This window comes from Lampetra fluviatilis, chromosome 20 (genome assembly GCF_964198595.1).
Source record: "Lampetra fluviatilis chromosome 20, kcLamFluv1.1, whole genome shotgun sequence".
Classification (NCBI taxonomy): Eukaryota; Metazoa; Chordata; class Hyperoartia; order Petromyzontiformes; family Petromyzontidae; genus Lampetra; species Lampetra fluviatilis.
In genome coordinates this window covers 1,602,253-1,619,032 of record NC_136294.1, presented here as the reverse complement: position 1 = coordinate 1,619,032, position 16,780 = coordinate 1,602,253, and the positions used below count along the sequence as shown (strand labels likewise).

General features: G+C 52.7%; 1 protein-coding gene across 1 annotated transcript in view; it reads right to left on the bottom strand.

The window, feature by feature from the left end:
* Window positions 1-16,780, bottom strand: part of LOC144937736 (LIM/homeobox protein Lhx3-like) — a 37,556-nt gene that overhangs the window by 6,889 nt on the left and 13,887 nt on the right. The window contains exon 2 of the mRNA XM_078865176.1: window positions 1,623-1,794. Coding sequence (XP_078721302.1) covers window positions 1,623-1,794 — 172 coding nt within the window. The remainder of the gene's footprint in view (window positions 1-1,622; window positions 1,795-16,780) is intronic.

The window sequence follows — 16,780 nt, the reverse complement described above, 5'->3', positions numbered from 1 at the left end:
AATCTTAATCCCACTGTGCCTCGGAGTGGATTGAGAGAGAGGTCACGGGTGCGAGTTTGCGTTGGGAGCGCGGTGAAGTCGAATTTCGGCCGCGTGCTCCCGATGAATTATAAGACGCTCCGTAAAGTACAGTCTCGCCCCAAACGTGTGCCCCGTGTCAATAAGGTGTCTACAGACGATCTGATTATCCGAACCGACGCACTCCCCTCCCCCAGACCGGATTATAAGACGCACCCGCGATGTGTGCTGCCAAAAACCGGGGCGTGTGGGGGGAGGAACAAAGGCGTGGGGTTTGTGTTTGTTTCCCTCCTTCGACTGCCACTCCTTCGTTCGTCTTCGCCACCAAACATCGTCATCGTCGCAGCCGCCCCCCACCCCCCCCCCCCCAGGCCGAGCCGCCGCGTTGGCAGCAGGGCACGAGCACAGCCGACGACGACGACGACTCAACGCACCCGTCCACATCAACGCCGTGCGTGCGTGTGGCCTCAAAAGGGAACTAATACGACAGGCGACGTTTCGGGCAATGACCCTGCTCCGTGTACACGCGTGGATGTTTGCCAAACTCTTTTCGCCACCGCACGTGGCCAAACCACCGTGCTTCGTACGGTGCGAAGTGATGGCGGCCCACTGCCATTAGATGATTGTACGTGCTCTGAAGAAGGGGCATTGCCCGAAACGTCGCCTATCATGTGTTTTCGCTCTTCTTAAGACCGATGTGTTGAGAGTTTTTTTTTACGTATTTACTTTTCGTTAAAGAAATACGAATGCTTGATATGTTACAAACGGCGTTCCACGCATGAACCACACGCGCATCGCCGCATGAGTTCCGCCGTAGTAATAACCGGAGCGAGTTCGCCAATATAAAAACCATAAACGCAGTTTACCACGGCTTTCGCGACCAATATCATCCATGGTATAGGTAGTTTGGGGTTAGAGCGTATAAATATGAATGTGAATATAAAATATAAATCTCGCTGTCCGCCTGATGATGCTGCTTGTAATTACTGGCGAAACGTCGTACTCAGATTGTAAATGTTGTAGATGTTGCTCTCTAACACGCCGGTTAGTGCTGTACTAGTAACGAATTGGTCACGTTCTGTTGACGTCACAAACCTTACTAGTTGGCTGTGTCGGGTGGTGTCGGGTTTAGCGACACATTTGTATTTACGCGATCTAACCCTAAATAAACAAATACACCTATATTATGGATAAACGCAGTGTTTGGTTGCCGGCTCGAAACAAATACCCACAACTCCCTCCTCCCCCCTCTCTAGTAGCCGATTCACGCGGCTAAAAAGATCACCGCCACGACTCTCGCCACGTTTGATCGCACATCCCCACATGTTCCCCCGTGGCGAGTCTGGGCCTGGGGGGGGGGGGGGCCGTCACCGGACCAGAGCGGACATCGCAAGCGGCCGGTGGCACAATGATAGCGGACCGCGACGGAATTCACCGACCTTGCTGATATTGACCATCGTAAACGAAGGGGGGCGTTCTCACGTCCTTACTCGACACAGCGATTAACTCGCGACATTTGACGATCAACCCGGAGTGTGTATTTATGTGTGTTTGGTTTAGTTTTTGTTGGACGTGTACACGACGTCCTCGCGTTCGGCACGAACCTGAAGAAGTCCTCCTTGCAGTAGACGCTGCCATCCCGGTAGAAGCATTTGTCACTCATCTGCGCTTGGCAGTCGCAGCACTTGAGACACTTGCTGTGCCAGGCGCGGTCCAGCACCTTGAGGATGAAGCGGTCGAGGATGTGCTGATTGCAGCCGGCACACTGAGGGATCTCTGCCGAGACGAGGTGGGGGGGAGGAGGGAATGGGGGTCGGGGGAGGGATTTGGGGGGTTGGGGGAGATACGAGAGCAGTCGGGCATAAGGAAGGAGGCGATAGCGGTGAGGTGGGTGAGAGAGAGAGGGAGGGAGGTGAGCGATGTGGATTTGAGGAGTTGCTTGGTAGAGGTTGTGGTGGTGGCCTTCATAGGTGCTCGCTAACAGCACTTGTCCCAAAAATAGATTAAAGCTACACGGGGGAAATCTGCCTTTGGTAGTGGTTCCATTCTATTCTTGCATCCGTGTCTTTGTTATTGGAGGTGTCTGTCTGTCTGTCTCTGTGCCCGTGTCTGTGTGCATGCATTCTAGATTTGAAGCTTTCGTGACTGCAAGGATTCATACTCTTAGGTTTTTTCGGTAAAGTCACGTAGGTAAAACAATGAACAACATAAAATAAATGAAAACAACTAAATTAAATCACGACGTGTGTATGTGTCTATGGGCATGGTGATTGAACATCGGAAACCATATCCTGCCATTCCATCCTTTGCTTATCCGAATTACATTCACACTTGTTGAACAACGATAATCTTTTGGTTATTTAACATTTTTATTTCATATACATACGACAGCTCTTGATGATGATAGTCATGGTAGTCGTTATCATTATGAATTGATACTGCAAAGAGTTGTAGCAGTTTAAATTAAGACTCTTTATGTTATGCCGCTGCTTCTACTGATGGTGATATTACTCATGATGATTATCTTTATTTTATCACATGTTCATTGTCAACTAAGAGCCTACGACGGTGCTAATGTTGCTGATGATTGGTGCGAGTACAATTGAGATAATTACGCTGATGATGCCGCTGATGACAATCATCTTGTTACCGCTGCTGCCGATTGATGGTGATTATGATGCTGCCACTGATAATGCTGATGTTGATCATGGTAACAAAGAGAGTGATGACCATGCTTCTGCTGTAGCTGATGATGTTACTGTTGCTATGTTAATAATATGACCGTTCATGACGATCATGATGATGATGCTACGAGTGATGGTAACGCTGCTGCTTTTGGTACAGATGACGAATGATGACGCTGCTGATGATGTTGGTGGTGATGAAGACAATGATGACGTTTCTGATGGTGATGATACTTGTGCTATTGATGACGGTGCTTATCCTGCTGCTGCTGATACTGCTGGTGATTATGCTGCTAGTGAGGATCATGATGATACTGATGCTGCTGCTGATGATGATTCTGCTGCTGATGATGCTGCTGATGATACTTATGATGATAATTCTGCTGCTGATGCTGCTGCTGATGATACTTATGATGATAATTCTGCTGCTGATGCTGATGCTGCTGATGATGTTGTTTGTGTACTCGCCGGCCTCGCTGTTCCCCCACGGTAGGCAGCCCATCCCGAGGCGCAGAGGTCAACAGCAAAGGTCACGAGAGGGTCACCGCGATTTTAAACAGTGACGATAAAAAATAAAAAAAAAATAACTATAAATTATAATAATGAGCGATCAATTATGTTAGAACTGGAGGCAGCTCTTCTGTCGGTCCACTGCTACGCGATGGCCTCCCTACGCCGTGCACGTCATGGGGCGAATATTCGCTCAACCATACTTCACCACGCTGGTCAGTGCGCATTGGTGAAGAGATGATATGCCAGATACTTGACGGGATTCAAAACACGAGTGATTTCTCGAACCGAAATTAAAAGAGGCACCGTTTCCTACCGCAACCAAACTGCCTCGACGCAGCATCAACGTCCGTCTTTACGACTTCTCCACCATTCTGGCGGTGGCGATGAAGGTGGTGATGATCGTGGTGATGATGGTGATGGTGTATATCATATATGTTGAACTTCTTTCGCACCGCACGTAGCTAACCGTGATAATCGGAGGTGCGTGGGAAGGACAACGAACTGAACGCAAAAAGCAGTTCCCAAGAAAATAAAATGATGATGATCGTGGTGTGGATGTCGATGATGGTGGCGATGATGATGTGCGCAAGTTTCCCGCAAAAAAAAAAAAAATACGAAAAAATTCGACGCTCAAAAAAAAAATTGTGGAACATTCGGCGCGGACGTAGCGGGAGGAGACTTCTCCCGGCGGCGAGATGCGAGCGCGAGACCCGCGCAGCCCTCGGGCGAAATTCGGATTTAATAATCGGGAAGTTGCCGTCCTCGGTTCTTAACCGGATCAATCCGTGCGATTTGTTACCACCCTCTTCAAATTCCACCCCCCTCCCCTCCACTCACCAAATCACCACCCAGCCACCCCCACGCCCCCTGCCCATCCATGTACATCAACCACGAAGACACCCCGTGTAGACTTCACAGGCTCTAGGGGCAAGTGCTGTTAGCGAGCACCTCTGAAGGCCGGCACGGCACACGAGGGGGTGGGTGGCCAGCACTACCCCCAGCCGCCTTTGTCTCCCCAGTGCCGATGCTAACAACACACCGCACGAGCTCCTCATTTGAGGCCGAGTCGATCTTGGGGAGGCCCAAGACAGGTTCAGATAATTGTCACTGGTGGTGTTGGTGGCCGTGAGCGAGAATCGAACTCGGGTTGCCGGGTTCGTAGCGCAGTGCGCTAACCGCTACGCCACCGCTCCCCACAACACACGCAGACACGCGCACACGCATAGCAACGAGTTGCGCATTAATTTTATTTCTGTTGATGAAATCGACTTAAGACGGATAAGTTGGCAGGGGATGAGATTTTTTTTTTAAATGAGGTTCGTGTGTGCGCGAGTGTGTCTGACCGGGAGCGGTGGCGCAGTGGTTAGCGCACTGCAATACACAACACCCGGTATTCCCGTGTTCGATAATTGCCGGTCGCGACTAACGGTTATTGGTGATTTTCTCCTGAACCGTGCCTGGGTCTCCCCTATGTCGACTCAGCCTCAACGGAGTACCTGGTGCTATTTGTAAACATCAGTAATGGGGGAGACAAAGGCGGCCGGGCGTCATGGGTGTTAGCCACACCATTCGCTTGTGCGCTGTTCAGGCCTCATCTTGTTAGGTGCTCGCTTACAGCACTTGCCCGAGCAGTCTGTTGAAGGCTATACGGGGTATCTTTGTATTTGTCCGTGTCAGTCTATTTATACGCATATCTGCATAGGCAAATGCTCGTGTCTACTCATTTGCATGTCTACATGGGTTTAAGTGCGTTTGTCTGTCTCACGTGCTAATGTGTGTCTGTCAGGTCCACGTGTGTGTGTGTGGTGTACAGGGAGTGGCGGGGAGCGCTAGTGGAGTGGTTCTCGCGCTGTGCTACGAACCCGGCAAACTCCGAGTCCCTTTGCCCCGCGGTGTGCCGTGCCGGCCTTCATTGGGTGCTCACGAATAGCACTTGCCCCACTCGTCTGGTAAAGGCTATACGGGAGATGTTTGCCTCTGTATCTGTCTCCATATGTATATTTCTATATCTACGTGTATGTGGGCGCGTGATGTGACGTGTCTATTTTCATGTGCGTATGTGTATCTGAGGGCCATTGCCCGAACCGTCATGAAGCACTGCCCGTGCATGGACCACTGCCAAACGCTGTCGTTCAAACGATCACTTGAACAGAGCGCACGTGGCACGCCTTGGCGGTGCATTCTGCATGCTGGTCGTAGCGAACCGATGCACGGCCTTGACGTTCTGGCCATCACCGCGTGCTTCCCCTTGAGCACGGTCGTTGTGGGATTGCTTTAGTTCCTTGTTGTTGGTGGCACGGTGGCGAGGAGATGTCAACTACCTCGCCTGGTATGCAGGAGGTTGTGGGTTCGATCCCGACCCTGACGCCTGCTGCTGTATATTTGGAGTTTGCGTGTCTCTCGCTCTCCCCCCGTGGTGAGATGTTAACTACCTCACCTGGTCTACAAGAGATCGTGGGTTCGATCCCGACCCTGACGCCTGCTGTATATTTGGAGTTTGCGTGTCCTCTCTCCTCATGGTGGCTTGGGTTTTTCTCCAGGACCTTCGGTTTTCCCTCGACATTTAGAATAACATGCACGCGTTTAGAGTATTTGGCCGCTATGAATTTCTACTTGATAAGCCACTTTCGTCGAGCTATCATTTGTGGCCAGGTCACTTCACAAAAAAAGAGCTACATAGCTTAGTGGGCCTTACCTGGTGAAATAAAACAAATAGTTTCGTTTTCTAAATGAGCATTCTCATCACCCAAATAAACCCAAAATAATCACTCGGTGCATTGTCATCCGTGGAGTGCTCGTGGGCTACAGGGCAGGCCACGTGGCCCGGGCGGGATGGGATTTTCGTGACGTGGCATTCCACGGGAGGGTGAGGAACGCGCCCGAGAGGAGCGTCCAAGCGTGGAGACGGAGCGATGGAATTGCCTCGCGTGACAGGAGCCACGTGGATTGCTACATCGCGATAGGTGGCAAAGGGCAACGGGGAGGGCTTCGTGGCACGGTGGGAGAGGGTCGGGGTTCACGATGGCCATGATGGCATCTTCCGAAGAGTCTATGGGCATCGTTCAATAAACGTGGTTCAAAGACAAAGACCCCGCGTACAAGCCCTGAACAAACTCTTCGTTCTCTGGTCGGACATAAGGCCTCATTGAATTCCTTCCCCTTCTTCCTGTCCTGTCCTTGCCAACATGTTGAGCCCCGCGTCCATAAGAGAGGTCGATCGCTGCCAGCAAGTGCTGTGAGCGATCGCCCACGAGGATTGAGAGGTCGGTGGCCAGTAGTGACACGCTGGGCCATCGTTGTTTCTCCAGTGGCAATGTTTACACGGGGCACCAGGTACTCTCGTTTGAGGCCGAGTGAATTATCGTCACCCGTGTTGGCCGCGAGCGGGAATCGAACCCGCCTCGCCTGGTTCGTAGCGCAGAGCGCTAACCACTATGCTATCGCAAAGATAAAGATCCCCCGTATAGCCTTAGAAAACTGTTGCGATAAGTGCTGTTATCGAGCACCTATGAAGGCCGGCACGGCACACGAGGGGATGGGTGGCCAACACCACGCCCGCCCGCCTTTGTCTCCCCAGTGGCGATGTTTACACACCGCACCAGGTACTCTTTTGAGGCTGAGTCGATCTAGGGGAGGCCCAGGACCGGTTCAGATAATCGTCACTTGTGTTGGCCGTGAGCGGGAATCGAACTCGGGTCGCCAGGTTCACAGCGCAGCGCGCTAACCGCTACACTACCGCTCCCCACAGTGACACAAATACAGTGACACACACACAGTGACACACAGTGACAGTGACACACACACAGTGACACACAGTGACAGTGACACACACACACAGCGGCACTGACAAAGTGACACACACAGTGACACGCACACACAGTGACACGCACACACAGTGACACACACACAGTGACACACATAGTGACTCACACACGCAGTGACTCACACACACAGCAGCACTGACAAAGTGACACACAGTGGCACACACACACACAGTGACACACAGTGACTCACACACACAGTGACACACAGTGACAGTGACACACACAGACAGCGGCACTGACAAAGTGACACACACAGTGACACGTGCCATCAAGCCACTCGGACACAAGCGCTCACTGGAGTCCCGCATCAAATCCGCGCGCTCAACTGCAGGCGGGGGACGCGACCTCACCCCTCCCCCGTGAGCCCCTCTCCCCTAACCGAGAGCGACAGCCACTATTGTAGCGGGAACAGCGCCCATCACAATCAATCAGTGCGGGCGGATAAAGCGACGCGCGGGCCGCGCGGTGGGAGATCGGCGCGCGTGCCCGGGACGATTCACGCAGTCGCGTTCACGCGCAGACGACGCCACTGCAGCGATAACGACGTCTGTCTGTTTGTTTGTTTTATTTTTACTGCGGCTGCCGATCGTCTTACGGTCACGGATGGACTGGCACCCGCCATAGGAACGTTGAATTCGTTTTAAGCACCGCCTCGGGTGAGCTGAGAACGCGCGACGCTCAGTTTGCGATGTAAGCATCAACCGATGGATTTGAACGGACGTGAAATGTTCCTTGAATTATAATTCGAGTAATAAATATTACTGCCCAATGAGAGCAGAAGCCTCTCTCTCGCTCTCTCTCGCCGGAGATCTGCAAGTCACCAAAGCGCGTGCATCGTCAGCCCATGACCGATCAGCTGCGGGACGATGTCCTCCTCGTCCCCCACGACTACGCCACCGTCTCCCGCGGCCTCGCCCGTGCGATGATCCCCGGTGCGCCAAGCGGCCAACGCTACGCGAGCCGATTTCACGATTTGACTTCCGTCTGATTTCAGGATCGCTCCATCTCAGTTGCGCGGCGAAGGTGAAAGCGCAGCCCTGCAGATTCCGGCTCACGCCACTGCTGTCGGAAGGGCCTTCACTCGAGTGGACTCTGAAACAGAACTCTCCCCTCCCCGCACCGCTCCAGAGGGTGTTTTTGGCCTACGTTTCCACGCCGACCAAGACGTCTTGGAAGACGCTGGAGCACCCGCACGTCACCCCAGCGCACACGCGTGACCTGCCGATCGATTGACTGTGGCGCACACGCACACACACACGCACACACACGCACACACACACACTCACACACGCGCACACACACACGCGCACGCACGCACACACACACGCACACACACGCACACACAAAGACAAAGACAAAGATCCCCGTATAGCCTTAACAGACTGTAGGGGCAAGTGCTGTAAGCGAGCACCTATGAAGGCCGGAACGGTACACGAGGGGGTGGGTGGCCAGCAACCACGCCCGACCGCCTTTGTCTCCCCAGTGGCGATGTTTACACACCGCACCAGGTACTCATTTAAGGCTGAGTCGACCTAGGGGAGGCCCAGGACCGGTTCAGATAATCGTCACTGGTGTTGGCCGTGAGCGGGAATCGAACCCGGGTCGCCAGGTTCATAGCGCAGCGCGCTAACCGCTACACTACCGCTCCCCACACGCACACACACGCACACACACACACACGCACACACACGCACGCACACACACGCACACACACGCCCACACACGCATACGCACACACACACACGCACACACACGCACGCACACACACGCACACACGCATACGCACACACACACACGCACACACACGCACGCACACACACGCACACACACACGCACGTGTATACTGTACTGCCGAGTGGACTGCCGCAGCGAGAGAGAGGAACGCGGGCCTCTCGTTCGCAAGTTGAGCGAGCAGCAGTGTGTCGACAACCACAATCCAAGTGCTTTCCTGAGCATTGCCCCACTGGTGCTCACCTCCTGTTCACAGCCCTACAGAGCCAGTGGTGGCAATTCCACATTCCTATGGCAGGAGGGCGAGCATCTTCTCCATAGGACGGCCACTGTTAACTTCCCCCACGGAGTGCAACCCGTTTCATGGACCCCCCCCCCTCCCCCGAAGCGACGAGTGGCTGGTGGGATAGAGTGTTGCCCCCTCGCATGCGTGGGTTTCCTCAGGGTCGTCAGGTTTCCCTCCCACCACGTGTATCATAAATAACCACTCACAGATTGGCAGAAATGAAATAAAAACGCACCTTAATAAATAGAGAACTGCAGAGCAATTGATGAAGCTAGTTGTAATTACTGGCGAAACGTCGTACTCAGATTGTAAATGTTGTGGATTTGCTCTCCAACGCACTGGTGTGCTGTACTAGTATACTACACTATACACTACACTACTATACACTACACTACTATACACTATACTACTATACACTACACTATACACTATACTACTATACACTACACACTACACTACTATACACTACACACTACACTATACTACTATACACTACACTCCACACTAGTGCTGTACTAGTGACGAATTGGCACGTTCTGTTTACGTGACGACACACCTTACTAGTTGGCTGTGTCGGGTGGTGGCGGGTTTTAACGACACATTTATATATTTACGCGATCTAACCCTAAACACCTCTATCATGGACGATATTGGTCACGAACGCCTCCTGCGTGTTAAACTGCCGTGCACATTCTCGCCGTCTCCCCGCCTGGCAGCCTCCCAGCGATTGTGAGATGCAATTAGCACGGAGGGCGATCACTACGACGCTGCTGCTGCCGCCGCCGCCGCTGCTGCTGCTGCTAAATATAAAACGCGAATGGCTTCCTGTATTTACTAAAACACGGGAGGGAGACGTGGGTCTGCCCGCACATCTGATTTGTGTAACGAGGGCAGGACAACCTGCACCAGTGCCTGAGATCAATGTTCTCGCTTTGATTTCTGGCTGCGGGCAACTTTCTGACCGCTTGCCCCACTCCTCCTCCCCCACCCCCAAACCTCACAGGATGATATACGGTGTCGAGTTAGAGTGCTTTCTACTGCAGTATAAATCTTCGTATTAGGGGAGTCGATGGGCTACTCATTGCAAAAGACCCGCGGCCAACATGAAGTCCCGTTACTTGCCGAGCTGCATGGGGATGGGAACGCCGTCCCGGTGATTGAATTGCTGCAGTATCGACGCAAAGGCTGGTCAGAAGGTGTCCCTCATCGATTCAATTCGGCCGCGTCCGTATGCGAGTGGGGAGCGGTGGTGCAGCGGTTAGCGCTACGCTGCGCTATGAACACGGCGACCCGGGTTCGATTCCTGCTCACGGCCAACACCAGTGACGATTATCTGAACCGGTCCTGGGCCTCCCGTAGGTCCACTCAGACTTCAAATGAGTACCTGCTGTGGTGTGTAAACATCGCCACTAGGGAGACAAAGGCGTTCGGGCGTGGTGCTGCCCACCCACCCCCTCGTATGCCGTTCCTGCCTACATAGGCGCTCGCTAACAGCACTTGCCCCTACAGTCTATTAAGGCTATAGGGGGGATCTTTGTCTGTTTTTTTGCTGCCAGGAGGGGAGGCGGCACACACAGCGCCCGCGACTTCACCACCACCACCACCACCTGGCAGGGGTTCACACGCGGCACGAATCCGTCACTGGCAGCAACGTGGCCCGAGTGACTCGGGCGCCGAGAATCGGGCAACGTTTTTGTTGATTGTCCGAGCGACGCCGTGACGCATTACGCGCGTGTCTCTCCCCTCCACGTGTAATACACGGCGGCCTATTACACAGCTCTATATGTCCAATATATATACATGTACAGATCATATATATATACAGCCCTGTGAATGCACTGCTGGATTAAGACCTCCTACCTAAGCCCAGTAAACATCCCAACGTTGCCCAACGTTGAAACACCGTTGCACCAACGTTGGGCTAACGTTGGGCCCACCTTCCGACGGCCGTGAGAACGTTTCAGCACACAAATAAACCGAGACTGGGTAAAGTGAGACACCATTGCCAAGGTATGGGAGACCGGATACGGCAAAATACTCGCCACGTATTGCGATGTTGAAATATCGTATCGTTAAAACGACATCGCGATAGCCATGTAAATTACACGTACAATTAGGCAGATATAAAATAAAAAATATATATCCAACGACTCTAACCGGGGCTTCGATGTGAAAGAGATGATCAATTTAATGGATTGTTGCAGAGAAAAGTCGCGACCACGTGGCCTCGAGTTGGACACCACTCAACTCCCCCAACCTCTCATCCCCCCCCCCCGCGCGTCCCATGCAGTGGGTGGGGGCGAGAGGGGAGGGGCTCACAGCAGGGGGAGGGGGGTGCTCTGAGCCTCTCACCCCCCCCCCCCCACAAACCCCGCTCTTGATGAGAGCCGTGGAGTTGAGCTCGAAATCTTCTTAGGGGGACAAAAATTGCGGGATCCGTTCATTAGGTGCCGTGGTGGGGAGAGTGGGGGGGGGGGCATGTCCCGGGATAAACCTCCCAGCCCCCTTCCACCTCACCCCACCCCCACTCACCACAGTGACTCAACCACAAGCATGACCACTGGCTACCGTCATCATCACTAACATCGCGATCATCGTCACGGTGACCAAACATCATCGTCACTGCTATCAGTCATCTTCACTATAACCACCACCATCAACATCACCACTAATATCATTGTCATCTTCACTATAACCACCACCATCAACATCACCACTAATATCTTTATGATGATCTCAAATCACAAGAACCGGCATCATCATTACCACTACTACTGTATGAACACTATCATCATCAGCACTATCAGCATTAACCTCATCATCTCAACATTATCATGATATTCACTATCATCACGAAAACCACTCACCATCACGATCACCACCACTGTTGACGTGGCCCCGCATAAGCGAATTCGCTGCTTGTTGCAGAGGCCCGCGGTTCGATTCCAGCGGCTGCCCTGATTAATACTGCCGGTGTGCATATTCACCGTGGAAATACTACACCGCTTTTCCGCTTCACAGCGGAAATTAAAGATCCCGTGAGGTCATTCGCAAGAGGTAGGCCATTGTGTGCCGGTGTCAGTTAAAATTTCATTAAAAAAAACATGTCCCGCAAATTTTAACTCAATCATAATAAACAGAGCGGTCTCTCGTCCGCCGACTGTGAGAACTTAGCACGACCCTGCTGCACAACGAGTCATCAGACTCAGCGAGGCGTCTGTTCGTTAAACAAGCCCACGTATAATAAGACCGCTAATTCCAAATCTCCCTTGCAAATTGCATCACAGACATCGCCAATGTGAGATTGAAAGCACCACCATAGCTGCAGTATCTAAATCGGCTCAAGCCTTCCGTAAATCACGTGACTCCTGTGCCCCGCCCCTCCCCCACTCTGCATCCCTCCCATCTATCCGCCCCCTTTGAAAACAGACGCTGCTCCTCCGTGCAGCTCACTGCTTGCTGCTCGCTCCTTCCTCCTTTCTTCTCGCTCTCTTGCCTGCCCTCCCATCATCATCATCATCGCCCTCTCATCGTCATCGCCAGCTCATCATCATCATCGCCCTCTCATCATCATCATCGCCAGCTCATCATCATCATCATCGCCAGCTCATCATCATCATCGCCCTCTCATCATCATCATCACCAGCTCATAATCATCATCATCATCACCATCTTATCATCATCATCACCATCTTATCATCATCATCATCATTATCGCCAGCTCATCATCATCACCCTCTCAACATCATCACCACCTTATCATCATCATCATCGCCAGCTCATCATCCCCGACATCTGAGCCCGATTATTCCCTCCCTCCTCCTCCCCTCCCTTCCTGCACCACGGCTCCTCCTCCTCTCTCCCTGCTGCTCATCTCGAGCCGTTCCCTCCTCCTCTTTGGGCCTTACCTGGTAAGATACAAAAGATAATATTTTAGTTTTACTTCCAGATTTGTTTTAAATTCTTTGTTTTCCTTCCCTATACTTCCCCCCCCCCCCCCCATCGTGTGTGTATTGTTTGTTATTGCCACGTTCTGACCCCGTGCCCCTACTGGACATCTGTGACTAAAGAGCTTCATGGCTCATCGGATTCCTCCTCCTGCAGTGTAAAGACACAGATTCTGATTCTTCGTCCGACTTGGGGACTTCCATCCCGGCCTCCCGCCCCTCTCCTGGTCCGTTCCCTTCTCCCATCCATCGCGAGCTTGACTCCACGTCCCCGTCCCCGCGGTGTAGCCACGCGTAACAACAAGGACAGTCGATTAGTCATCGAAATCTCAACAACACCGGTACACACACACGAACACACGAACACACGTGCTGTTAGTGTGAGAGTCGAGGTGAGCCGTTGTGACGTCACCTGCAATGACGTCACTTCCCGTGTACTTTAACAGTTGCAGAAACGATGCGCGCCTTGTAGAGCTTCGGTCTGGGAACTTTAACATCGCGAGGGCCACGCATATAACTCGAACCATGCGGACAGATACATTATCGAACTCGGGCTGCCAAAGCTGAAGGTTGGGAAGTTGATTGATTCCACTCATAGGTCAGGTAATCAGGCACACTTCTGTAAGATTAAAAAGATAATTTGGTGATGCTACCACGTTGGCAATGGCGCACAAACACAGCCAACAACAACATTAACACCACGTTTCGTGTCAATAATGACAGTGTGCGGCCTTGAAAAGAACAAATATACACGAGGCGACGTTTCGGGCGATGGCCCTCCTCCAGAGCACACGGAGAGGACACACATTGCTCCAAGTCTCGTATTTATACCCAAAGCACGAACTCTACATAACAACAACGATAATTATAACAACGATAATCATAACAATGTATTCATTCATTTACTGAGGAAAGCATCGCTGAGTCTCAAGATTTATGTTCAGGAGGACGCTGCTTTGAGATCTTTGCCCAAACTGTGTGTGGTGTGTGTGGGGAGCGGTGGTGTAGCGGTTAGCGCGCTGCGCTATGAACCCAGCGACCCGAGTTCGATTCCTGCTCACGACCAACACCGTTGACGATTAACGGATACCGGTCCTGGGGCTCCCCTGGGTCGACTCAGCCTCAAATGAGGACCTAGTGTGGTGTGTAAACATCGCCACTAGAGATACAAAGGCGGCCGGTTGTGGTGCTGGCCACCCACTCTCTCGTGTGCCGTGCCGGCCTTCATAGATGCTCGCTGACAGAACTTGCCCCAACAGTCTGTTGAGGCTATACGGGGATCTTTGTTTTATTTTTTGAATAAATATGACGAATACTCATTGAGCAACTCCTCCTGTTGTCCTTCCCCCTGCACCTCCGATCAGCACGGTTTGCCACGTACGGTGCGAGCGAAGTTCAACATACAAACGTACCAATCCCACGAGGGTTCATTGCTCACGATTGGAGCTCGCGCGGTCAGACTCAGGCACTCGGAGGATTTCAGGGGGCCGCCGTTAATGGGCGAACCTCCGAGATCTGGGCTGAGTCACCTTCAAAATTCGTATGTTTCAGTGCTAATGTCGCAGGCTTACGGACCCACACTTAAGCATGTTTATGGCGCGCCGGTAATGCCCGAGGCTCGTAGAAGCAGACTTAGGCAACCCCCAAGATGATTACGGTTCAGTGCGAATATCAGAGACCATAGAGCGGGTGTGAGCGGGTGTGGGGGTGTGGGGGTGTGGGGGCAAATCCCACCGCGTGCCCCCCCCCCCCAAAGCATTCAAATTAAACCGGAAGTATTGCATCTGACACCGTGACGTCGAAGCGCGGCGCCCCCCACACCACCCCCAAAGCGAGGGGCCCGGGGCGATCTCCCCAATTCGCGGTGTGCCCTAGGAACGGCTCTAGCAGAGGCTCACAGAGCCAGACTAAGGCACATTTAGCATGATTATGAGCCAGTGTTAATGTCAGAGGCTCAGGAAGCCAGACTAAGGCACCTTGAACATTCGTATGGTCCCCACTGTTAATGTCAGAGGATCGCAACATTAAACGTCGGCACCTTCAGGGCTCCTCTGTTTTTTTTTACAAAGTCCAGAGGTTAGTAGGAACCGGAATGGGGCAGCCTTTCAGAGTGAATGCAAATTAAGTCGTTGCACGCTGCACGCGCCCGATGATTGCTCAACACGCCCACGTGACGCGCGAGTGCGTCACGTGTTCAGCGTGAAATGTTCAGTGTGTTGCGCGGGACGTGTTTAAGAATCGTGGGGCGCGTTCAGCGTGCCGTGAAACTACTTGATTTGCAGGTGAATGCAAATTGGTAGACGCGGAAAGGCGGAGCGGCGGCGTGGGTCGCGAGGAGGACACTGGAGTCTGCGAAGCCCTGGCACCGAGGCAGAATTAAAGGCGTCGTTCGGGGAGGGTTGATACTCGGAGGTAGTCGCAGGTTGGAGGCTGGGAGGCTGGGAGGCGGTAGCATGGGAGGGCGCTTAGAAAACTCGAGGGAAGAGACGTCGCGTTATGCAACAGCCGCAGCGCGAATCAGATTCCGCGAGTGATGCTGCGGGTCAGAATCCGCGAGCCTGATTCTCTTTCTGCGTCTTCCCTCCCCACTGTTCAACTGTTCTATTCCCACCTCCCGTCGTCTCCTTTCCTCTAAGTTATTACTAAATTAATTATAAGAACCTTGGTCAATTTATAAAATATATATATATATTAACTCGTAATTATTACAACTTTAATAGTGCTGTTGATTGCCGACCGCTTGGCGTTTGGCACCTTTAGACCTTTGCTCAGCAACCGTGATAACAGAAAAAAACGTGTTATACACAAACAACCCCCCGTGTAGTCTTTACAGACTGTAGGGGCCAGTGCCGTTAGCGAGCGCACAAACTCGTACATCGCAAACACACAGGCACACACACACGCACATATATACACGCAAATCGCAAACACACACATAAACACACATACACACCCCCACGGACACGTACATCGCAAACACACACGCACACACACACACGCACACATACACGTACATCGAAAACGCACAAATACACACGCACACACACAAACGTACATCGCAAACACACACGCATACACACGTACATCGCAAACACACACACATACACACGTATATCGCAAACACACACGCACACACGCACGTACACACACACACACGCACACACGTACATAGGTGCGTACATCCAGACAAGGCATCTCCACGCAGACGTCACCAACACGTGGAACGGTGGCGCAGCGGTTAGCGCACCGCGCTACGAATCCGACCGCCGACGTTCGATTCTCGACCATGGCCAGCATCGGTAGCGAGCGGCAATCTCACGCCGCCGCCACCACAGCTGCTGCTGCTGCTGGGAGCCTCTCCACCGCATCCGCCTCGACCAAGCCCAGCAGGGGAAGCGTGGGGGGCCTTCGTCTAGCAGTGGCATTGGGGGAGCGCCGCCACGCAGTGCACCGCACGGAGCCTCAAGTAAACACCGCGAGACGGGCAAAGACAAGAACACGACCAGCGGCAACAGTCGACGGAGAATGTCGGCCTGGGTATACAGACTTGTCCCAGTTGGGTCTTCATCAACGTCGTCATCAACAGCAGTAGTAGCATCAGCAGCAGTATCAGTAGCATCAGTAGTAGCAGCAGCAGCAGTACCAACAGCAGCAGCAGGAGCAGCAGCAGTCGAGAGCGCTGAGCGCGCAGGTTCTGCGCGGGGTCCCCTCCCAGTAGCCCCCGCCCTCCGGCAGTGCTACCGAACTCATCACCACCATCATCACCACCACCACCAC